The sequence below is a fragment of the Neoarius graeffei genome, chromosome 23 (genome assembly GCF_027579695.1).
Source record: "Neoarius graeffei isolate fNeoGra1 chromosome 23, fNeoGra1.pri, whole genome shotgun sequence".
Lineage (NCBI taxonomy): Eukaryota > Metazoa > Chordata > Actinopteri > Siluriformes > Ariidae > Neoarius > Neoarius graeffei.
The window spans coordinates 54,297,177-54,322,379 of NC_083591.1; the positions used below are offsets into that span (position 1 = coordinate 54,297,177).

At 39.3% G+C, this 25,203-nt stretch overlaps 1 protein-coding gene across 1 annotated transcript in view; it reads right to left on the reverse strand.

Annotated features, from left to right (window-relative positions):
- Positions 1-25,203, reverse strand: part of mpp7b (MAGUK p55 scaffold protein 7b) — a 132,589-nt gene that overhangs the window by 67,606 nt on the left and 39,780 nt on the right. Inside the window, exons 6-10 of the mRNA XM_060905435.1 lie at positions 15,171-15,252; positions 13,258-13,343; positions 13,026-13,100; positions 12,684-12,883; positions 9,629-9,696 (exon numbers count right to left, since the gene is read on the reverse strand). Coding sequence (XP_060761418.1) covers positions 9,629-9,696; positions 12,684-12,883; positions 13,026-13,100; positions 13,258-13,343; positions 15,171-15,252 — 511 coding nt within the window. The remainder of the gene's footprint in view (positions 1-9,628; positions 9,697-12,683; positions 12,884-13,025; positions 13,101-13,257; positions 13,344-15,170; positions 15,253-25,203) is intronic.

A 25,203-nucleotide genomic window follows, 5' to 3' on the forward strand; every position in this document is an offset into this window, starting at 1 on the left:
TGGGTTGCCCACAGACTTCCATGCCAAATTTGGTGAAGATCCGTCAAGAAATGGTGATGTAAACCCAAGACAAACAAAAATCCAAACATCCACCACCTAGGGGCCCACTAGGGACCCCGTGGGGCCCAAATATGGAATTTCTGAGTGCTGCCAAATTGTGGCTATCTCCTGTACCTGCGTGCCAAGTTTAGTGAAGATCTGTCGAGAGTTTGTGTTGATAAATGTAACGTGAAAGGCATTGAGGGAGGGGTTGGGTGGATGTTGTGCCTCCCAGAGACCTCCCTGGAGCCCGTACATGAATTTTGTTTATATCTGCAAAATTCCAGGTCATCCCTAGACCTACTTGCCAAATATGGTGAAAATCCATTGAGAAATGGTGACGTTAGCTCAAGACAAACAAACAAACTTTGCCGCTTATTATATACTGTACATATAAGGGTCATTCTAGAATTCGGGGGACATTTCGCGTCTCCGAGAGAAACCTTTTGTTATTTTCCATGAAAGAAATCTTTATTGATTCAGTTTTGAATAACAATGCAAATTATGACAAACTTTCACCAATAGCCATGCTTGATGTACATTTTAGACCCAATTTATCCATAAAACATTCTCTAAATGACCCCCACCCCTCCCCCCATATTATTGGCTGTCTTCAACTCCTGATTCATCCATTCAACTTGAATAAACAGGAAGTGATTCAGTCTAACAATCTGTTTTTGGGGCTGATTCTATTAACTGTTATAAAAATCAATTGCCATTGTGAAAGTCTATTTTCTGTATTATGTGAAATTTCAGTCATTAAAGAATATATTTTCTATCTGTCCCAATGTTCTTGTCAACTCTGTTAACTCTGTTATAAAACTGCATAAAATCCACAAAGACCTTTAATAATACGCATGACACCTGCGCCAAGTGATGTCACTTCCTCTGACAGGAAACTTCAGAAAGACAGTGAGGGAGAGAGTGTTATGTTTCTTCTCTCGTTAATTTGAACAAAATTTTGAGGATTTTACACCAATAGTAGATTCATTATTCGTCACCGCTGTTGTTGTGATATTGGCGTGAATCTCTCACTCATTTAAAAAAAGAAAGAATATAATTAAAATCTATAAAATTCTGTTTTGATACATGCCGTGTGGTAGCTAGTTTGAGGTTAGCATGTGGAGTTAAGACACAAAATGGTGGAAAATGTCAACTCCGTTATCGTCGAGTCTGTTACTGCCCAGTTTTAATAATTAATTGCCCAGTTAACAACAGCAGAGTTAACGATGACTAAAAGAGTCAACACTTGAAATGTGTTCGGAAAAATATCCATTAATGCATCGGTAGTTACGCTAATACAGATTTGAACCGAATAAGCAGAATAATAAACTTAAACCAACATTCATTCAATCTGTGAGTAAAGAAATTTCCAACCACAACATTCAACATGAACCGATGCATGAATTCGGACATTTGGACAAAATTATTATAATACATATTCAAATTATTTTGTCAGAAATAAAAACGTTTTTTTCTCTTACAGGAAAATTATCAACGATGATGTAAAGCAGAGTTTCAGTTACAACCTTGAAGTTGATTATTTTTTCTATAAAGTGTTTATACAACAGCGATTTTAATTTTTTTAACAATAATAATAATAAAATGAGGCGGCACGGTGGTGTAGTGGTTAGCGCTGTCGCCTCACAGCAAGAAGGTCCGGGTTCGAGCCCCGGGGCCGGCGAGGGCCTTTCTGTGCGGAGTTTGCATGTTCTCCCCGTGTCCGCGTGGGTTTCCTCCGGGTGCTCCGGTTTCCCCCACAGTCCAAAGACATGCAGGTTAGGTTAACTGGTGACTCTAAATTGAGCGTAGGTGTGAATGTGAGTGTGAATGGTTGTCTGTGTCTATGTGTCAGCCCTGTGATGACCTGGCGACTTGTCCAGGGTGTACCCCGCCTTTCGCCCGTAGTCAGCTGGGATAGGCTCCAGCTTGCCTACGACCCTGTAGAAGGATAAAGCGGCTAGAGATAATGAATGAATGAATGAATAATAAAATGAGACATTCATGTTTTTTTCCATTTATATTTACATTTAATATAAATACGCAGGTGATTATAGGAAATCGCGTGCGCTGATTGGTCGAGTGATTCGGACCATTTCTCGATAATCACCTTGAACGACTAGGCAAAATGGCGGCCGATCGCTTCGTCACTGTAAGTGAGGAAGAATTACAAATGATAAAAGAAAATACTGTTCCTAAAAGCACTAAAGGACTCATGTCTGTTACCTTCTGGCTCTCCCCTTTTAGTTACGCTGTCATAGATAGTCTTGCCAGAGTCCCTGCTTGCACTCAGTGCAAAATGTATCCTGTTCTTCCTCTTTAGGTGACATTGGGCATACCTAACAACCTGTGTCCCCCTGTCTCTTCCCTCTGTCTGTCCCTCTCTGAGTTACGTGTCGATCCTGAGACACCAGTAAGATGCTGACCTCTTCTGCTCCTCGGACCTGCCTGATCCATCCTGACGGCCTACTTCTGGTTGGAGTCTCATCACATCACTCCTGTAGAGGACGGCCCCATATGGACAGCCGAAAGTCGCACTTGGAAGACGCTCTGGATACTTATAGTAATGCTTTTATGCCTGAGGACTCCAGTTGACTTGCTAACTTTGTAGTGTTGCCACACGTCCAGGTTTTTCCGGGATTGTCCCGGTTTTTTTGTGGAAAATGGAAAATGTCCAGGAAAATGGAATAACCTTCCCGGGACACGTTTTGTCCCGGTTTTTTACTTCCTCACATTATCCCCCATTGAAATAAACACAAATCATTAATGTTTCTCGCAGCCACTTAACATATTAATAGTTTTCACGTAAGCGGGCATATTGTAGGCAGCTACTTGTGTGGCCTCACCGAATGTTTGCGCACGCAGCCAGTCGCCGTTGCTAGGTGATCGTGGTCAATACAACGGCGGCCGCGCGAAATCAAAGATACTGGAATACCGTAATACCAAACAATAGGTGAGAGTTCCCTTGGTCGGTGCGCGAGTAGGCTGGCTGTCTACTTCCTATGTTCTGATTCTGATAAAGGCTGGTTCTAAAGCCTGGGCCAATTTCATCAATAAATGAATCATTAAATAAATCATTAAATATATCAAAAAAGAATGCCTGAACACTGGCGTGAGAAATGAATAAATCAGTTGTCCCAATAACATAGCACCTCTCTCTTGTGATTAAAACAAAGGATTAGGGCTATTTGGTATGATACGGTAGTCTAACTTTTAAAGTTCAGTTCTCCAGAGAAAAGGCTAAAACAACAACGAAGCAGACTGAGAGAAATTATATTGATTATATTTGTATTATTTTGATTTGGAAACGGAATGGGAGGAGAGACAGACGATGAGGGAGTCGGACAGAATGAAGTAGAAGATCCGGTACCTGTCAAAAAGAAAAAAAGACATGTGACATTCAACATTGTTCAAAACCTGCACTGACAAAGAAGGGAGGGGGGCAAAAAAGATTATCCCTATAAAAATAACTTTACTTTGTTAACCCCTACTATTGTTATGAAGAGACAAATGTCAAAACTTGTTTATGGAGTCAAATGTATTTTCTTTTATTTTTGTATGTAATTAAAACTTGGCCTAAAGCTTCAAAGTAAGATGCATGCTCTTCAGGGGGCTGTTAGCCTACTATTAAATATTTGTTAAAAAAAAATATTGGCGTCCAAATAAGATCATTCCTATATGAAATTATTTTTTGTAATAATATTTGTGGTAGTGCCCATTTAAGGGTTAAGAAGACAAAATGAATTTTAACTAAACGCCTAACTGCACCAGTTGAACTGTTTTATTTTTAAACGTGAACATTCACATAAGGCATAAGGCATCGTAGATGTGCGTGTCCGCAGCCCTCAACCCCCGCGCTCGTACGTGCGCGCAGGCGCGGCCGCCGACCGATGTGTCCCGGTTTTTTACAACTCAGATGTGGCAACCCTAACTTTAGGACTGCAGTCGGTTGTCATGAACAGTTTTGCACTCAAGTTTCCATCAATGAACAGTTTATAACTTCAGCAAAACAGACTTCATGTTCAAACTATAATGAATTTCCTGGTTTCGCAGTTATACTTTGTGACTACTCTATATAGGATACAGTTATAGAAGCAAATTATTTGTAATCATGCTATCTGTTATCATCCAAATGAGGATGGGTTCCCTTTTGGATCTGGTTCCTCTTGAGGTTTCTTCTTCATGTCGTCTGAGGGAGTTTTTCCTTGCCATCATCACCACAGGCTTGATCATCGGGGATAAATTAGGGATAAAATTAGCTTGTGTTTAAAGTCTATAATTTTCTGTAAAGCTGCTTTACGACAATTTCTGTTGTTCAATGCACTATACAAATAAACTTGACTTGACTAAAGATGCTACAAAGTTTGGTCTAAAAATATTCAAAGGTAAGTTGGGATTGACAATTATCCTCCTCAGCCTCAGTGAATAATAACCTCAACTTCATCTCATTATTATTCACCGATATTCACTGAGCCTGAGGCGAATAATTGTGAATTAATGTTGCAGAAAAACACTGAATCAAGTTCTTACGTATGTGGTAGCAGCTCTAAAGAGGCGTTCCCTCACCAGCCTCTCTTATTTTTGTCCTCTCATGAGGTAAATACGCAGCTTGTCATGTTACCGAGAAAAAAAGTGTAAACTTCTCCATCCTGAAGACTTTCATGCGGAGGAAAAACTTACAATTTTAACACTGACACTGGAGACTCCTTCCATAAATGCAAAAAACAATCTCTTCACTGAAAGTGTCAAATAATTAATGATTATTTGTCTTAAATCCATTTTTAATTCATCTCATCTCATTATCTCTAGCCGCTTTATCCTTCTACAGGGTCACAGGCAAGCTGGAGCCTATCCCAGCTGACTACGGGTGAAAGGCGGGGTACACCCTGGACAAGTCGCCAGGTCATCACAGGGCTGACACATAGACAACCATTCACACCTACGGTCAATTTAGAGTCACCAGTTAACCTAACCTGCATGTCTTTGGACTGTGGGGGAAACCGGAGCACCCGGAGGAAACCCACGCGGACACGGGGAGAACATGCAAACTCCACACAGAAAGGCCCTCGCCGGCCCCGGGGCTCGAACCCAGGACCTTCTTGCTGTGAGGCGACAGCACTAACCACTACACCACCGTGCCGCCCCATTTTTAATTAGATTATAGAAATGTATTAGAACTAGCGTGTTGATATAAACCTGTGATTTGAGTTGCTGATTCAGACCAATCAGAATTGAGAGAGGCTGAGATGGTATAAGGCAGGAAGACAGAGTGTTTATTAACGTATATATATATATATATATATATATATATATATATATATATATATATATATATATATATATATAAGCTCTAAGACAGAGGCAACCCATCTGTCAACCATTAACACCAGACTGTTGCGGCTTGGGAATTCGATCGCCCTAAACGCCTCTTAAGTGAGTCCATGCAGAAGTCTTTAGCTGTAAACGCTGTGCTCAGACTGCCATGATCGGTGAGGCCGCTTGCAGTGTAACCCCTAATCCTCATGGCCTTCGAGTGCACATCTTTCTGAGCTCTCAGCAGAGATGTGTTGTTCACACACAGTAAAACACTTAACGTGTCCAGCAGAGCCGCTGGGATTTACAGCACTTCCTCTGACTCGATGGGGTTATTCATCGAATCATCAGAGCCCTGGCTCACACACAATCACACACAATCACACACACGTGTCCGTCTCTCAGCTCATATCTCAGTCGCTGTGATCTCGCCAAATGTATCCAAAAATATTCTGGGAATTGAAAGCAAATTTAAAAAAAAAATGTCGTGCTTTTGAGTGTTATGTGAAGACGGGCCATGAGATAAGAAGCTGATCTAAAAAACACACACCAAAAAATTCAATATGTCAGTAGTTATATAAAAAATGTTTACTACATACTGTTTTTATCGATGCAAAAAATTACATGTAAGTATTTATTTAGCTGATCTGTCCATTCCCGTTTTGTGCAATTTTTATTTATATATAATGGGCAGCACGGTGGTGTAGTGGTTAGCGCTGTCGCCTCACAGCAAGAAGGTCCGGGTTCGAGCCCCGGGGCCGGCGAGGGCCTTTCTGTGCGGAGTTTGCATGTTCTCCCCGTGTCCGCGTGGGTTTCCTCCGGGTGCTCCGGTTTCCCCTACAGTCCAAAGACATGCAGGTTAGGTTAACTGGTGACTCTAAATTGAGCGTGGGTGTGAATGTGAGTGTGAATGGTTGTCTGTGTCTATGTGTCAGCCCTGTGATGACCTGGCGACTTGTCCAGGGTGTACCCCGCCTTTCGCCCGTAGTCAGCTGGGATAGGCTCCAGCTTGCCTGTGACCCTGTAGGACAGGATAAAGCGGCTAGAGATAATGAGATTATATATATAAAATAAGTGTTGGCTCTATTAGTCATCGTCAACTCTGTTATTGTTAAACTGGGCAATCCATTAACAGACTTGGTGATAACAGAGTTGACGTTTCCCACCATTTTGTGTCTTAACTCCATACACTAGCCTCAAACTAGCTACCACATGGCATGTATAAAAACAGAATTTTATGGATTTTAATCATATTATTGCCAGTCAAAAGTTTGTACACCCTCACTCTACTCATTCATAGGTTTTTCTGTATTTTGTATTCTCTGTGTTCCAGATCAGAATTGTAGGTCAGGTGGAATTTTTCAACCTATGTTCGAATTTTTAACCCAGTTCATAATTTGCTACTTGTATTCGGGAGACTTACTATATCTAGGGTTGGGTTTCAGATTTGGAAAGAGTTTGTATTTTAAACTACTTGATGACGTAATAAGACCGGACTTGTTAATAAATTCAAAATATGTAACTTATCACTCATTCCATCATAATCATCGCTGGTGTAGTGGTTAATGTGTTGGGTTAAGAATCAGAAGGTTCTAAGTTTGAACCCTGGTGACGTATGAAAAAAGATATGTTTAAAAAAATGTGGAATATGTACAGACAGACAAGAGGAAATATTGGGTAGGTGTAGGCAGAGAGGAAATGGATGAAAGAGAGATAAAAGAAGTGATGGACAATCCCTTTTAAGAATCTTAGACAATCCAAAATCTTACCTAAGTTGGAAATTGTGAACTCAGTTAAAAATTTTAATCCAGGTCCAAAAAAAAAAAAATTGCCTAGGTTGAAATTTTTTTACCTGTAACATCGACATTATAGAACAATACCGAAGACATCAAAACTATGAAATAACATATGACACATATATAGAATTATGTGGTAAACAAAAAAAAGTGTTTAAAAAATACGTTTGCTATTTTAGATTCATCAAAGTATCCAGCATTTACCTTGATGACACTTTGCACACTATTGATTCTTATTATCTTACCCAGCTTCATGAGGTCGTCACCTGGAATGCTTTTCAATTAACAGGTGTGCCTCGTCAAAAGTTAATTAGTGGATGAGTTTCTTGCTTCTTAATGAGTTTGAGATCAAACAGTAAATAGTAAATAGCCCGATTCCATCCATAACTGTAGTGATCCATACAGTATTACGTCAAGAACCGAACAACGAAGTAAAGAGAAACGACATCCATCATTACTTTAAAACATGAAGTGACTTTAATTAATAAAAATAAAGAAAAACTATTGAATTAGAAGGTGTGTGTTAGAAGGTGTGTGTGTGTGTGTGTGTGTGTGTGTGTGTGTGTGTGTCCAACAGCCACTTTTTTCCCTCCTTATAAATGATCAAAAGCTCAGATCTGTGCTTGAAGTGAAAATCTCTTTGGATAAACTGACGAATAAAATATTTGTACGCCATCACTTTAAACTCACCTTATTTCAATCTGTCAAGAGAAAATAACTATAACAAACAGTTAATTAGTTGAAATATTGCTATACCGAACTCATACAGTATGAAGTTCACTTGTCCTGTATAAGAGACAAAGAGGAAAAGTTTAACAGCACAATAAAACATTATACTGTAGTATCTTTAAATCAAATATAGAAAAAGAATAATGTTACTAAATGGGGGAAACAAATAAACTTGAAAAGTATTTAAAATAAAGTTCACATCCTCCTCATTATAGTGTTTTATGCATAAATAAAGACTAATGGGAATTATTCTATCCACATTCACTGGGTATGAGAAATCGCATGCTTTGATTGGCTACTCTACTACTAAGATATCAGCTCATATATCTACCGTGAGTCGAGAAAAACAAAATGGCGGTGTGTGTTGCTGAACCAACCAAGGATGAAATAAAAACTCTATTCGAAAGCAATACAAAAAAATACAAAAAAAGCAACAAAATATGGAATAAACGTATTTGATGGTAAGAACGTCTCATCTCATTATCTCTAGCCGCTTTATCCTGTTCTACAGGGTCGCAGGCAAGCTGGAGCCTATCCCAGCTGACTACGGGCGAAAGGTGGGGTTCACCCTGGACAAGTCGCCGGGTCATCACAGGGCTGACACATAGACACAGACAACCATTCACACTCACATTCACACCTACGCTCAATTTAGAGTCACCAGTTAACCTAACCTGCATGTCTTTGGACTGTGGGGGAAACCGGAGCACCCGGAGGAAACCCACGCGGACACGGGGAGAACATGCAAACTCCACACAGAAAGGCCCTCGCCGGCCACAGGGCTCGAACCCGGACCTTCTTGCTGTGAGGCGACAGCGCTAACCACTACACCACCGTGCCGCCCATATGGTAAGAACGTATTTTTAAAAAATTTTTAAATAATCACATTTTTCACAAATTGCTACTGTCTTTTCGCCATTTTTATTTATCGAATTTGCTAAAAATAAAAATGCTCTGTTTCTCAAAATCCAGCGAATGTGGATAGAATAAAACAGTTATTCCACTCAATCTCGTTGTACATGACTTATATCAGCTCATGCACGACTCGATTTCGTGGAATAACTTAATTATTTGACTATAATAGCAAAATACTGTAATATTAATATTTTACAAGACCACAATTAATTTTTTTTACTTTTTTTATACAGTGTGTAACATATAACAATATATTATGTTTTACATAAAATTATCTCTTTTACTGAATGTGTTCCTTTGCACGCAAGTCAAAAAGGAAATCTTAATTTTTTAAAATTTTATTCACATTTATTTATTTATTTATTTATTTATTTATTTAACAAAAGTCATATTGGGGGAAAAAACGCAGGTATGGGGAGGAAAAAAAATCCGTTTATTTTCTTTACATATGTAATTATGATGTGTAATTTCACTCAATTTATTTAATGTAAAAAAAAGCTTGCGTTCTTTACTCTATGAGTCGCAACACTTGCTTGAAATAAAAAAAAAAACTTAATATAGTAAATATTTATATAAAGTCCTAAAAAAAATTCCTCTTCGTAAACTGATAAGGAAATACGACATTTAAATGTAAAGGCTCTAGAATAAGGAACAAGCCAAAGAACCTGTAAATGTTTTATATTTAAGAATTTAAGCCTTTATCGTTTAGCTGCTGTGAACGTGATGGTGGTTGGTGGAAATTTCTGCTTCATATTGTCAATAATCGTGATTATTATCAGTAATCCCTGCGACCGCTCTGTCTCTGTGTGCTGATTATGACTACAGACTGAGCTTACCGGCGTTCTTCATCTTCAGCGCTCTCGACATCTGAAACAGCACCTCGGGCCTCTGTAAAGCCACTCTCCTGCAGAGAGAGAGAGAGAGAGAGAGAGAGAGAGATCAGAGGAAAACATCTTCACAGCCAGCTCCATGATCACATCAGTCTGCGTAACATGTTCGGTACTTGTTTCAAGCAGCGCTCAAACACAAAGGCCCGAGTCACAGTGAGGAGAAATTCTCCTTGTGATCTCTGCCAAGATCTCTACTGCTGCTGCTCCAAGCTCAGATCTGTGATGCACATCATGGTCTTCTGAGTGCTGCCTGATTTTCCATCCACTCCAAAAGTGAGTGTCCAGAGTGAATCGGCACCTGTGCCATTACTTTGTGTGATTAGATTAGACCATTTGGACGGACGGACGGACGCACGCATAGTGAACCAGAGAAAAATTCCAACCTGAGAAATTCCTGTTGTCGTTTGTTGGCCAGGACAGGCCTGTCTGGATATAATGGATGGAGCTCTGAAAATGTGGATGAAGATGCATTTGTGGGTCTCACAAGACCTTCAGGGTTTTTTTTTCTTATTTCGTGAGCGATAGTGCTTGTGTTCAGCCCCTGACCGTGTCTCATCTCGTGATGAGAGGAGCAGGGATCGAGTTCAGACTGAGATCAGATCGGGCTCTCCTGAAACCGGAGCTCTGTACTTTCCTCGTCTTACACTTGCCATAGCATCAGCAATCTAGAGTACATGCATGTTTCAGAACAAGTGCAGCAGTAGTTACATATTTCAGCAAATTTCATGAAAATCATCTGGATAAAAATTCATCCATCCTGCCTATCCATCAGATTCATAGGGGAACCTGGAGCCGATCCCAGCTGACCACGACAAAGAGGTGGCGTACATCCTGGGCAGGTCGCCAATCTATCACAAAGACAAACACCTATGTTCACACCTATGGGCAATTTAGAGTAGCCAGTTGACCTCATCTACATGTCTTTGTACTGTGAGAGGAAACCAGAGCACCTGGAGGAAACCTGCACGAGGAGAACATGCAAACTCAACACAAAAAGGCCCCAGGCAGCTATGAGGTTCGAACCTAGAACCTTCTTGCTGTGAGGTATCAGTGCTAACCACTGCACCACCGTGCCACCCCTGGATATAAATCAAGTTACTGTTACATTGTGTGATTAAAATCAGTAAACAACACAGTTAACATTAAAACCAGTAGCTAACCATGTTTGGTAGCAAGCCAGATAACTTTAAGATAACTTTTAAACTGTAGCTATGATTAAAACCTGTAGCCATGTTTACCATGTAAGCCGCTAACGTTAAAACCAGTTGTCAAATTTGCTAGTAAACCAGCTAACTTTAAGATTACTACTGCATTGTCTAATTCAAATCAATCACCATGCTTGCTAATAAGCCAGCTAACTTTAAAACCTGTAGCTATGTTTGCTAATAAGCCAGCTAACATTAAAACCAGAAGCTATGTTTGCTAATAAGCCAGCAAACTTATAAACCTGTAGCTATGTTTGCTAATAAGCCAGCCAACATTAAAATCATAAGCTATGTTTGCTAATAATCCAGCTAACTTTAAAACCAGCAGATATTCTTGCTAATTATCCAGCTAACGTTAAGATTACAATTACACTGTACGATCAAAAGCGGTAGCGATGTTTGCTAATAAGCCAGTTAACATTAAAATTATAAGCTACGTTTGCTAATAAGCCAGCTAACTTTAAAACATGTAGCTATGTTTGCTAATAAGCCAGCTAACATTAAAATCAGAAGCTATGTTTGCTAATAAGCCAGCAAACTTATAAACCTGTAGCTATGCTTACTAATAAGCCAACTAAGATTAAAATCAGAAGCTATGTTTGCTAATAAGCCAGCTAACTTTAAAACCTGTAGCGATGTTTGCTAATAAGCCAGCTAACATTAAAACCAGAAGCTATGTTTGCTAATAAGCCAGCAAACTTATAAACCTGTAGCTATGTTTGCTAATAAGCCAGCCAACATTAAAATCATAAGCTATGTTTGCTAATAATCCAGCTAACTTTAAAACCAGCAGATATTCTTGCTAATTATCCAGCTAACGTTAAGATAACAATTACACTGTACGATCAAAAGCAGTAGCTATGTTTGCTAATAAGCCAGCTAACATTAAAATCAGAAGCTATGTTTGCTAATAAGCCAGCAAACTTATAAATCTGTAGCTATGCTTACTAATAAGCCAACTAACATTAAAATCAGAAGCTATATTTGCTAATAAGCCAGCTAACTTTAAAACCTGTTGCTATGTTTGCTAATAAGCCGGCCAACATTAAAATCATAAGCTATGTTTGCTAATAATCCAGCTAACTTTAAAACCAGCAGATATTCTTGCTAATTATCCAGCTAACGTTAAGATAACAATTACACCGTACGATCAAAAGCAGTAGCGATGTTTGCTAATAAGCCAGCTAACATTAAAACCAGAAGCTATGTTTGCTAATAAGCCAGCTAAAATTAATCCCAGCAGCTATTCTTGCTAATAATACAGCTAACTTTAAAGTAACAATTACACTATATGATCAAAAGCAGTAGAGATGTTTGCTAGTAAGCCAGCTAACATTAAAATCAGTAGCCTTGTTTCCTAGCAAGCCAGATAAATTTAAGATAAATATTGCAATATATGATTAAGAGCAATAGCCATGTTTCCTAGCATGCATTAATCCTTCCTGAGACCTAGCAAGCAGTATATTTAGCAGCAGGAAGTGTTGCTTCCACACAGATCCAGGGTCCCTGGTTCGATCCTGAACTTGGGTTACTGTCTGTGTGGAGTTTTCTATATTCTCCCTGGGTCTGTATGGGTTTCCTCCGGGTTCTCCAGTTTTCTCCAACCTCTCAAAAACATGCCAGGTGGACCTGCTATGCTAAACTGGCTCTAGGTGTGAATGACTGCGTGAATGTGTGTCCCAGCATTCCTGGGATAGACTCTGGAATCAGCGTGACCCTGACCAGGAGAAAACGCTTACCGAAGATGAAGATGAATGAGTGAACGAATTAATTAAATGAGAGTTTTATGTTATTACCTCTCCTGTAGCTGCCTGGATGGGATCAGTCCAGCTCGAAGGTTGGCATCAGCACCGATCCGTCTTGCCTGCCACCAAGTATCGTCTTCCTGATTCACGATCTGCAGCACGTCCCCCCTCCCAAACTCCAACCCCGCGTCTTTACACGGAATAGCAGGGTCCTCTTTCGGATGGTAGTCAAACTGCGCCCTGACGAAGACCTAAAAGAGTCGTTTGTGGGTTTTTCTATGTTACACAAATCCCCCCCTTTCCATTTGGTTCTGATTATTCTGTGTTGCAAATTGAATCATAGAAAACCGCGCCTTCCACATGCTGGAATTCCAATGGCGGGATGCATATTACCTCGGTGTCATCGGCTTCCAGCTCGTCTTTGGTGCCTGGGATCACTTTGAAGGTTACGGCCCCATCTGACTGTGCCTGGAAGATGTGAAAGTGAGATCCTATTCCAATAAAAGCTTACAAAACGCAGATTGGAGTCATGTAACAAATCCCACAAGGAAATAAATAGAAAACAGAGATGTGGGTCAAAGGAGCAAGCAGAAACATACATCCAGTGAAATATAAAGCCATGTACCAGTATGGGGATGACCTCCTCAGGGTTCTTGTCTTCCATTGGAACTCCGTTGACCTCCCTGAGCTCATCACCTTCATGGAGAAGACCTGAATCAACAAGGGCACAAGCTGACATCAAGTTGCAGGAGGGTCCAAAAATCTAAGAGCACTACTACAATGTCATGTCATGACTTATGTTGTTAAGATGATGATACATGTAGGACTATAATGATTGCTGATATGGTGTATTGATGCAGCCGGACAAGAAACGAAACTACTCTTAAGGCCCTGAAGTTAAATTTTTCCTACAGCGGAACATCCTGAAGTGTTTTATTCCTCTTCTATCACAGCAACTTTATTAAATAACGGTACATCATGGATAGTACTTTCTATCCATTTAAAGTTCCATTTAATTTTGTGGAACGTCCATAAAACAAGTTAGATCCTGTCCTCACTGATGTCATCGCAGCTACAAACAATTATTCCTTCACCAGTTTGTCTTTTTTCCTCTTTCTTGAAATGAATAAGAAGAAAATGCAGCTTGTCATGTAACCAAGAAACCAGAGACCGTCTTTGAGGAGTCCTGACACTGGAGACCCCTTCCAAAAAAAGAAAAAAAAAAAACCCCAAAAACCCATCTCCTCATAGTGAACTTCACCATAACAATGTAACATAACTTTTTTTTTTTACTTTTGTGTATGTGGCATATCCTCCAAATATTTGTAAATTGGTACCATAGAAATGATTACGTACAGTATAAGAACATGTGCATTAACATAAAACTGTGATTTGCCTCATAACTGGAAATACTATCGGAGCAGCTGTTATATAATGAGAAGTGTACAATGAACAATATATTTGTACCTAATTCATATATGCTATTGACAAGTGAGGCAAGATGCTGCTTTCCAGAATTTCTGAATTTGTTCAAGGACAAACCAATAATATTGACTAGAAGGGAATTCGGTAGAGTTCATACCTCTGCCAAGCCACATATTATCAACATCGAAATTAAATCACTTGAACATAGTATGATACTAAAGCTGTCTACCAAATTTCATCCAAATCTGTTCACTACTTTTTGAGTTATGTTGGGAACAGACAAAATAATCCTGGATCCACATACCGTACATATCCGGATTTGCATCAAAATCTAATCATTTGTTCCTTGGCCCAAGGATAATTTTTCCTCCAAATTTCATCAAAATTTGTTCACTACTTTTTGAGTTGCATTAGGAACAGGCAAAAAAAATAATAATCCTGGATTCGCATACATATCCGGATCCTGGATCAACATACATATTCAGATTTGCATCAAAAGCTAATCTTTTCTTCATTGGCCCATGGGTCACCTTTCTTCCAATTTTCATCTAAATCCGTTCACTATTTTTTGAGTTACATTGGAAAGAGTCAAAATAATCCTGGATCTACATACATATCTGGATCCTGGATCTGCATACATATCCGGATTTGCATGAAAATCTAAACATTTGTTCCTTGGCCCATGGTTCACCTTTCCTCCACATTTCATCAAAATCTGTTCACTACTTTTTGAGTTACATTGGGAATAAGCAAAAAAACCCACAACAACCTGGATCTGCATACATATCTGGATCCTGGATCTGCATACGTATCCAGATTTGCATCAAAATCCAATCATTTGTACCTTGGCCCATGCTTCACATCTCCTCCAAATTTCATCAAAATCCGTTCACTCCATTTTGAGTTACATTGGGAACAAACAAACAAACGGAGGCAAAAACATAACCTCCTTCAACAAAGCTAGCAAATGTAATAATTCTCTCTTATTTCATCTCAAACCTTGTACTTGATAATACATTGTCCCAAATATTTAAATTTTACAGTAAATGAACACACACTCTATCCCAGTAGATATCCCATATCTTTGTCAGGACATTTGGTAGCCGTGCTCACCGCTTCTGTCTGCAGCTCCTCCTCTCATAATGCGAGCTACAACGATGGCACCAGTCGACTCGTCCCATTTAATGGTGGCTCCCTGGAACACAGAAATTGCTGAGATAAGTACTGTAATAACGGCACAAAATACCCTCAACGTAGACGAACACCCCCCCACCCCCCCACACTATATGTCAGATGGTAGAAAAGACCAACTCTGGTTAAAAGTAAAGCAGAACTGTGCCTGTTTTATGTAAAAAAAATGTTAGAACATTCTGGTAACTTTATGTTTTGAAATGTTGGAATTACGACAATTAAAGATTCAAAAATGTGCTTTTCTTGCTCCTGGGTTGGTGTTACATACGTAAGCTATACAATATCACATTTGTAGCACATCTTGCTGATCTTGGATATTGGAAACGACTTCCTTATTTGGACACCACCACTGTAAAAAATAAATAAATAAATAAATAAATAAAGGCTCACTGGATGTTGCCAGTAAAGTTCTGGAAAAGTTCAAGCAATTTTTCACAGTATAGAAAAAAAAAAAGTTTGCATTTCAGGGATGTTCAGAAGACATTATTTTGCTCCGTTAAATTGCTGTTACTATTTATAAACATATAGTCTGTTACATGACTAAAAATATAGAAAGTGTAAAAAAAAAAAAACATAGTAGTAACAAAGCAATTGAAGTTAAGACCAGGTTTCAAGGCCAAAACTGATGAAACTTAAACCACACATCACTTAAGTGCAGATATCTTGAATAAAGTTAGGTTTAGCTAATATTTCTCATTATGACATTATTATATAATAAATAAAAGACTATGAAGCCCATTTCTAGACATATTTACAATTTTCAAGCTTAAAATTGTTTTATTTTATTGGCAGATCATTTTGCTTATTTCTAGAAAGATAGAAAGACAATACACTGCAAAAAATAATGTCTTGTTAAGAGAAAATATCTTTAATATGGGTGAATTTATCTAATATTTCTTATTAGAAGATTATTAGAATGGAATTATAAGATTATTTTGATTACTTTTAGACACTTTTAATCATTTCAAGCTTTAATTGTTAAAAAATTCTATTAGCAGATAATTTTGCTTCTTTCTAGAATTAACTGTTTAAAATGAGCAAAACAATAGTAAAAGCAAGCTAAATATTTTTATTCTATTCACATCCACTGGATATGAGCAATCGCGCGCTCTGATTAGCTACAAGGATATCAGCTCATATACCGTGAGTAGAGGAAAAACAAAATGGCAGTGCGTGTTGCTGAACCAACCGAGGACGAAATAAAAACTCTACTCAAAAACAAAACTCTAAAATTAAAAAAATTTTTAAAAAGCAACAAAATATTGAATAAAAGTATTTGATGGCAAGAACAGGGTGGCACTTTGGTGTAGTGGTTAGCGCTGTCGCCTCACAGCAAGAAGGTCCGGGTTCGAGCCCCGTGGCCGGCGAGGGCCTTTCTGTGTGGAGTTTGCATGTTCTCCCCGTGTCCGCGTGGGTTTCCTCCGGGTGCTCCGGTTTCCCTCACAGTCCAAAGACATGCAGGTTAGGTTAACCGGTGACTCTAAATTGACCGTAGGTGTGAGTGTGAATGGTTGTCTGTGTCTATGTGTCAGCCCTGTGATGACCTGGCGACTTGTCCAGGTTGTACCCCGCCTTTCGCCCGTAGTCAGCTGGGATAGGCTTCAGCTTGCCCGCGACCCTGTAGAACAGGATAAAGCGGCTACAGATAATGGATGGATGGTAAAAACGTATCTTTTTATTTTTCAATAATTATTATTATTACATTTTTCACAAATTGCTCCTGTCATTTTGCCGGTTTGTTTACATTCTAAGCGGAAATGATTTTGTCAGACGTTTTGTATAAAGTTTTTATTTATCGAATTTGCAAAAATTAACAATAAAAATGCTCATGTATGACTCGATTTCGTGGAGTAACTGTTAATTATATTTGAGTTCTCACAATCTTCTAATAAGAAATATTTGATAAAAATATTTTTTATTAAAAATATTAAAAATATTTTCTCTCAACAAAATATCATTTTTTGCAATGTAGAATAAAACCATTTCAAGTTTGAAGTGTGTAAAAATATCACTTAATATTTTTTCTATTTGTTTAAAATAATCTAATAAACAGAACTCTTAGTTGAATGTGCCCAGAAGATATTTTTTACTCGCTTTCATATTTTTCAGTGCTCCGACATCCAGAAATGGAGAACATATTAACGGCAAAGTAATTAGATTTACTGGCAAGTACTTTAGATTAATAATAACTGTCAGATTGTACAAGTTAACATGAATTCAAAGTTTATATCGTCACAAATGTTCTGACAGAGAGGATTAAAAATTTTTGGATTGAAACGAAGAGTGCATTGAAATAATTTGCAGTAAGTAGAGAAAGCCAAACACGGCGGTGAAGCATAAAACCAAAGCCGAGAGAAAAACTAATGAAGGAAATACTGGTCCTGAAGGTTTGAGTTCAGACAAGAAAACTGTTGTTGAAATCCTTCAACTTGTTGACATAACACGCAAAATATTTGACATGTGTCTTTTAAGTCACATTAGAACGAAATTAGGACATGATGACTCACACGGCTTTTTTGTCTGGGGTTTGATTAATAAAACACATTACAGAATGTTGTGGCCCGATTCTACACCCATTTGCATGACATCACCTCACTACACTTCAGTTTACTTCAGCTCAGATCTACTGAGCTTTTAAATGCATTCATGTAAGAAAATCTGTACTTTGTGTACTTCCCCTGCCAGCGCTGCCAACAGGCCACCGCTACGAACATGGCCTCCTCAACCACAACTGTTTAGGTTAAGCCCTCACACACATGTCAACAGCTAGACGAGCTCTGAAAATAAACGCTTGTCCAAATTGTAGTGACAAAAACAGCCTCCTTTTTTCGGAATGAAAAGGGCCTCTAGAGATAACACGCTCCATAACTGCGTAACCCCACTGAGCTCCAACGGGCCGGGACCACGGTGCGGTACTCAATACAGCAGCGCACCACACAGGACTACAGCCAAGCAAATACACAACACTGTGAGACAAATACAAAATATACAATAAATACACAGGACTATAAATACCCAAGAGGATAAATATACAGAATGATAAATACTCAGTACGTCAAAAACAATGGAAAATAAATACACAGAAGGATAAATACTCAGCTCAAAAGTATGCACGACAAAAAAATTCTCAAGATGGGAAATACTTAGGATAAATACTCAGGACAAGAAATACTAAGGATGAGAAATACTCAGGATGATAAACACTCAGGACAAGAAATACTCAGGACATTAAATACTAAGAATGATAAATACTAAGGATGAGAAATACACAGGACAATAAATACTAAGGACAATAAATATTATGGACAATAAATACAAGGATGAGAAATACTCAGGACAATAAATACTATGGACAGTAAATACTAAGGACAATAAATACTATGGACGATAAATACTAAGGATGAGAAATACTCAGGACAGTAAATACTATGGACAATAAATACTCAGAACAATAAACACTCAAGACGATAAACACTCAGGACAATAAATACTAAGGAGGATAAATACTCAGGACGATTAAAACTCAGGATGATAAATACTATGGACAATAAATACTCAGTAGAATAAATACTCTGGACAATAAATACTCAGGATGATAAATACTCAGGGCAATAAATACTAAGGAAAATAAATACTTGGGACAATAAACACTCAGGACAGTAAATACTCAGGATGATAAATACTCAGGACAATAAATAGTAAGGACAATAAATGCTTGGGACAATAAACACTCAGGACAGTAAATACTCAGGACAATAAATAGTAAGGACAATAAATACCCAGGATGTTAAACACTTGGGACAATAAATACTCAGGATGATAAATACTGAGGAAAATAAATACTCCGGACAATAAATACTCTGGATGATAAATTCTCAGGATGATAAACACTTGGGACAGTAAATATTTAGGACACTAAATACTCAGGGTGATAAACACTTGGACGATAAATACTCAGCACCACACAGTTCCATTATGAGGAGCACAGCATCTCCTCCCTCATTCTACTATATTTTACAAACCCGAGGGATTCTGAGGACCCAGTGTTTACCTCCAGCTTTCAGTCGTGTGTAGAAAATAGACACCTCCATACCAGATCGAGCTTCACTGAAATGACATGCTTACATTCTACACAAAAGCAGGGCCTTTTTTTTTTTTTTAGCCCATGGCTGCTCAATTACTCATCATCAGTAAGAAGAGCGGGTGTCGGCCTGCGCAGGGCTGATGGACTCCATATGGACTCACAATCCCGATCCGCTCTACAGTCCGACTACAGCTTTTTTAAAAACACCTAATCATTCCTGGCAGTTCACAGAGACCCGAGGGGCACGGAAAAGCTGCTGGTGAGAACCAAAGCCATATTTCTTAGGATCAGATTACCAAATTGCTAGTGAATAAATGACAGAGGACTACTGCGATGTTATATTTTATGCATTTAACAGTTTCACAGAGTAAAAGGACAGTCAAGACATCACTAGTGTTTAATGCGGGATTTAGTCTGGATTAGCTAAATTTTGCAAATCAACAGTAAATATATAAAAACAAAACAAATCCACACATTGTACATATCCCAGTGTGTGAAACTACACGGGTGTGTTTTCTCTATGAAATCAGTGTGACTCGACACTGAAATGATCTCAAAAAACGAAAAAAAAAGGCCATCCGCTATTTCCTCACGATAAAATTTTGCTGTCGCTAACACGTTTGCTGCGTTTTTATTTCACTTCTCTGTGACTTACAACGTGTAAGTTTAATTCTCTGATGAGTAAATTGAAGCAGCTCTTGTATGATTCATGTTTGGTCCTCGATTCCAATCATCATCACAGGTGGGGGGAAGAAAAACAGCCGCTTGAGCATGTGGATGGTACACGTGGGGAAGAAAACACGATGATAAACTTTCCATTCTGCCTCTGGAATTCATAAAGCTCCATTCATAAATGACAAGCTCTCCCCCCACCCCAATCCCACCCCCACAATGCTATTCGCCAGATGTAAGGAGGAAAATGAAGTCAATTCAATATTTAAAAACAAGAGCATTTTATTAGCTCTGTTTCATGATCAGAATGACCACGGGTCAGTAGGAAACTGGAACATGATGGATCTTGTTGTGCTTTTGGACGATCCAAAGTGCGTGTGTTATGTTCTATGTCCAGGAAACACACGTTCAAATACAGGTGGCGTTTTCAGGTTTAAGAAAACACATCTGTGAGTACGGATGGTTCTTTTGGGACATGGAAAACGTAATTGTTGAGGTTCTGCAGCAGAGCGTCCCTGTTATTACGGCCTCAATCTGCACGGCTTCGTAATGCTGTGATTCAGAATGTTCCTTGTAATATCTCCCAAACAGCACTCTCATTTTAAGCACATTTATTTCAGATTTGATTAAAATAAATCCTACAAGACAGTTGAAACGGACTGAAAGTCAGAGTTTCAACGGAAAGCTGATGCTGTACAGATGAGGGGAAAAAAACATTGTTGGGAAAAATAAAATCCAAAACAAAGAAGCAAAAAAAAAACCCTGATTCTCTAAATTGGATCAGTTTCTACATTATCCATCATTCCATAATTGACTTTATTCAGAAATCCATTTCAACATTTAGTATCTTTTCTAAATTAGCCATTTTTATTTGTTCAAAATAACGAATTCTTCAAATTTCTCTGTTTTCAGATAATTGGAATGGTGTGAAAAACCATAAACTGTTTTTCCAGTGGTGGAATTCTGGAATTCACATGCTTGGCTCATTTTGTCTCAAGAACATGGAAATTTAGGTTTAAAAACTAAATAATAATAAAAAAACTAAATTGGTATTTATATACATATATATTTTGGCCCATTCAATAATTGCGGGTACATTTCAAGTGTTGGCTCTGTTAGTCATCGTCAGCTCTGTTATAGTTGAACCGAGCAATTTATGAAAAGAATCGACAATAACAGAGTTGACGTTTCCAACCATTTTGTGTCTTAACTCCAAATAGCTACCACAAACTCATGCATAAAAACAGAATTTTATGGATTTTAATCATATTATTGTTTTTTGTTGTTGTTTTTTTGTTTTAATTAGCAAAAGATTCACTCCGATATCACAATAACAGAGTTGAGGAATAATTAATCTACTGTTGGTGTAAAATCCTCAGCATTTTGTACAAATTAATGACAGAAGAAACATAACATACTGTACCTCACTGCCTTTCTGAAGTTTCCCGCCAGAGGAAGTGACATCACTCGGCGCAGGTGTCATGCGTATTATTAAAAGTCTTTGTGGATTTTGTGCAGTTTTATAACAGAGTTAACAGAGTTGACAAGATCATTGGGATGGATAAAAAAATGACTGAAATTTCACATAATACAGAAAATAGACTTTCTATGCAGTTGATTTTTTATAACAGTTATTAAGAACAGAGGTTCATTCAAGTGTTTTCAATCAGGTATTGAAAACACCTGTGGATGTCAACGAGCATCAATCAAGCATATTAAGCACCAATTAGGCAGATTTAAAAGGACTGTGATACTCAGGCTACGTTTACATTACGTCGAATCAGCGGATCATCAGATTAACGTTCTTAAAACGATTCGCGTTTACACTAAAACCGTTAGCCGTGCACACAGCAACACCAATACACGGATACGCTCGGCTCCGCAGGCATCCTGCGCTCCAAATCACTCCACCCTGAACAGCGAGTGCCCTCTGGAGGGTGCGCACTCCGGCCCTGCGCAGCTCACACAGCGCGCGAGTGAAGTGCACAAGCCACGATTCGGGACTAAGCCGCTGTGTGTGTGTGATCCCAGCGCACATCACTTACTACTTGCAAGTGGAAGGATGGCAAGCCTAAAGACAATCATAACTACACAATGGGCAGTATTTGCATCAGTATTTGCAGTATTTTCATACTTTTATACTCTTTAATGAAAGGTGATACAAGGCGGAAGTCCGCGCCGTTTTTCAGCAGTCGCATCACATGACCAACGCCAGCGAATCAGGAAGGTGGATGTCACAGTGACATTGTCCAATGAGGACGCCAGCTAGAGCTCAGCACAGCGTATTCGCATATCTCAATGTTTACACAGCACCGGACCAGATACGATCTAGATTGAATACGTGGACGCTGGCGGATTCCCGTTTCCCGGCTTTTCCAGGTGGTTTAATGTAAACGGACAGTGCATCCGCGAAGAAAACGAGATAGATACGGTCTAGTGTAAACGTAGCCTCAGCTCCTTCTAGACATTTACTGGTGTGTTGACAAACATGGTGAAGGCAAGAGAATGGTCCCAGAAGATAAGAGAAGAGGTTATTTCTCTTCACAAGAATGGCAATGGATATAAGATGATTTCCAAAATGTTAAACATTCCAAGAGATACTATCGGAAGCATCATCTGTAAATTCAAGGCAAAGGGCACAGTGGAAACGCTGCCTGGTCGTGGCAGAAAGAAGATCCTGACGGCGACTGCTGTGCGCTACCTGAAGCGCCAGGTGGATAAAAATCCCCGTGTGACTGGTGAGGAACTGAAAAAAAGATCTGTCAGATGTGGGCATTGAGGTTTCAGCACAGACAATAAGGCGCACGCTGCGTAATGATGGCCTCTATGCCAGAACTCCCAGGCGCACCCCCTTGCTGACTCCAAAGAATAAGAAAAGTCGACTGCAGTATGCCAAAAGTCATGTGGACAAGCCACAAAAGTTTTGGGAAAGTGTTCTGTGGACTGATGAAACTAAATTAGAACTGTTTGGGCCCATGGACCAGCACTATGTTTGGAGGAGGAAGAACCAGGCCTATGAAGAAAAGAACACCTTGCCTACTGTGAAGCATGGCGGGGGGTCAATTATGCTTTGGGGCTGTTTTGCTTCTAATGGTACAGGTACACTTGATCGTGTGCAGGGTACCATGAATTCTCTTCAGTACCAGGAAATCTTGGAAGAAAATGTGATGGAGTCCGTCACAAACCTGCGGCTTGGGAGACGTTGGACCTTTCAACAGGACAATGATCCTAAGCACACATCCAAGTCAACTAGAGCATGGTTGAAGATGAAGGGCTGGAACATTCTGGAGTGGCCATCGCAGTCACCAGACTTAAATCCGATTGAGAACCTCTGGTGGGACCTAAAGAAGGCAGTTGCAGCGCGCAAGCCTAAGAATGTGACTGAACTGGAGGCTTTTGACCATGAAGAATGGGCTAAGATACCCGTTGGTCGCTGCAAGACACTTGTGTCAAGCTATGCTTCATGCTTGAAAGATGTTATAACTGGAAAAGGATGTTGTACTAAGTACTAAGAATGAATGTCACTTGGGGGTTGAATAAAACTGATAATGATGTGAGCACAGAAAAGACATTTGTGGTCATTTTATTATAAATGTTATGTTATATTTGTCTAATTTACAAGTGCTTCTTTGATTTAATTGTAAATAAGATGACTGAAATTATCAAAATCAATGTCAAACTGGCCAAAACACTTAATTTCAGTGGGGGTTGAATAATTGTGAACACAACTGTGTATATATATATATATATATATATATATATATAAAATCTCATTATCTCTAGCCGCTTTATCCTGTTCTACAGGGTCGCAGGCAAGCTGGAGCCTATCCCAGCTGACTACGGGCGAAAGGCGGGGTACACCCTGGACAAGTCGCCAGGTCATCACAGGGCTGACACATAGACACAGACAACCATTCACACTCACATTCACACCTACGGTCAATTTAGAGTCACCAGTTAACCTAACCTGCATGTCTTTGGGGGAAACCGGAGCACCCGGAGGAAACCCACGCGGACACAGGGAGAACATACAAACTCCACACAGAAAGGCCCTCGCCGGCCCCGGGGCTCGAACCCGGACCTTCTTGCTGTGAGGCGACAGCGCTAACCACTACACCACCGTGCCGCCCCACTATGTAATGTTCTTTATATTATATAGACACATCCACAAAAAATAAAAAAAACCCGAATTATTCAAAAGAATTTTAATTTTGAACCGGTTCGCCATTTTGACAACACAAACAAAAAGTCAGCAGGAAAACACTGAGAGTGACATCAGCAGAGTGAAATATTGGGAATTATTATACATACAGGACACTTTTTCAATGGAATAAAAACATGTTCTATTCCCTTCTAGTGGGTTTCATTCATTTGGTTTGATAGCATGCAATATTGTTAGCATATTGCTTCTCCTACGTGTATTACGTCACTCTACCTAATGAAGAATGAGCGTTGAATATGGTTTACGATATTGCATGGGGGCGGCACGGTGGTGTAGTGGTTAGCGCTGTCGCCTCACAGCAAGAAGGTCCGGGTTCGAGCCCCATGGCCGGCGAGGGCCTTTCTGTGTGGAGTTTGCATGTTCTCCCCGTGTCCACGTGGGTTTCCTCCGGGTGCTCCGGTTTCCCCCACAGTCCAAAGACATGCAGTTAGGTTAACTGGTGACTCTAAATTGACCGTAGGTGTGAATGGTTGTCTGTGTCTATGTGTCAGCCCTGTGATGACCTGGCGACTTGTCCAGGGTGTACCCCGCCTTTCGCCCGTAGTCAGCTGGGATAGGCTCCAGCTCGCCTGCGACCCTGTAGGACAGGATAAAGCGGCTACAGATAATGAGATGAGAATGAGATGAGAACTGTGATGGATTTCGTATGAACTATGCGAGTTTTTCAACACAAGAAGATAAACTTCATATCTTCAAGCCAACGTGTGATTTTCTTTTTATTATATCGAAACATTCACAAATAAAAACTACCCAAATTTATCAAAACAATTCATTTCCTCATGAGTGACATATAGAGATTTATATCACGACAACAATAAAAGTCAGTGAGACACGCTGAAAAAAACGAATTGTTGTCGCGATCTGAGGTGCAAACTTGGGGTGGATATCAACTATGTAACCAATTTTACTGCAATAATATTGTCATCATTTCATTATTTTTGAGATGCTGACAATTTTTGAGGAACTTGTTGGATTTA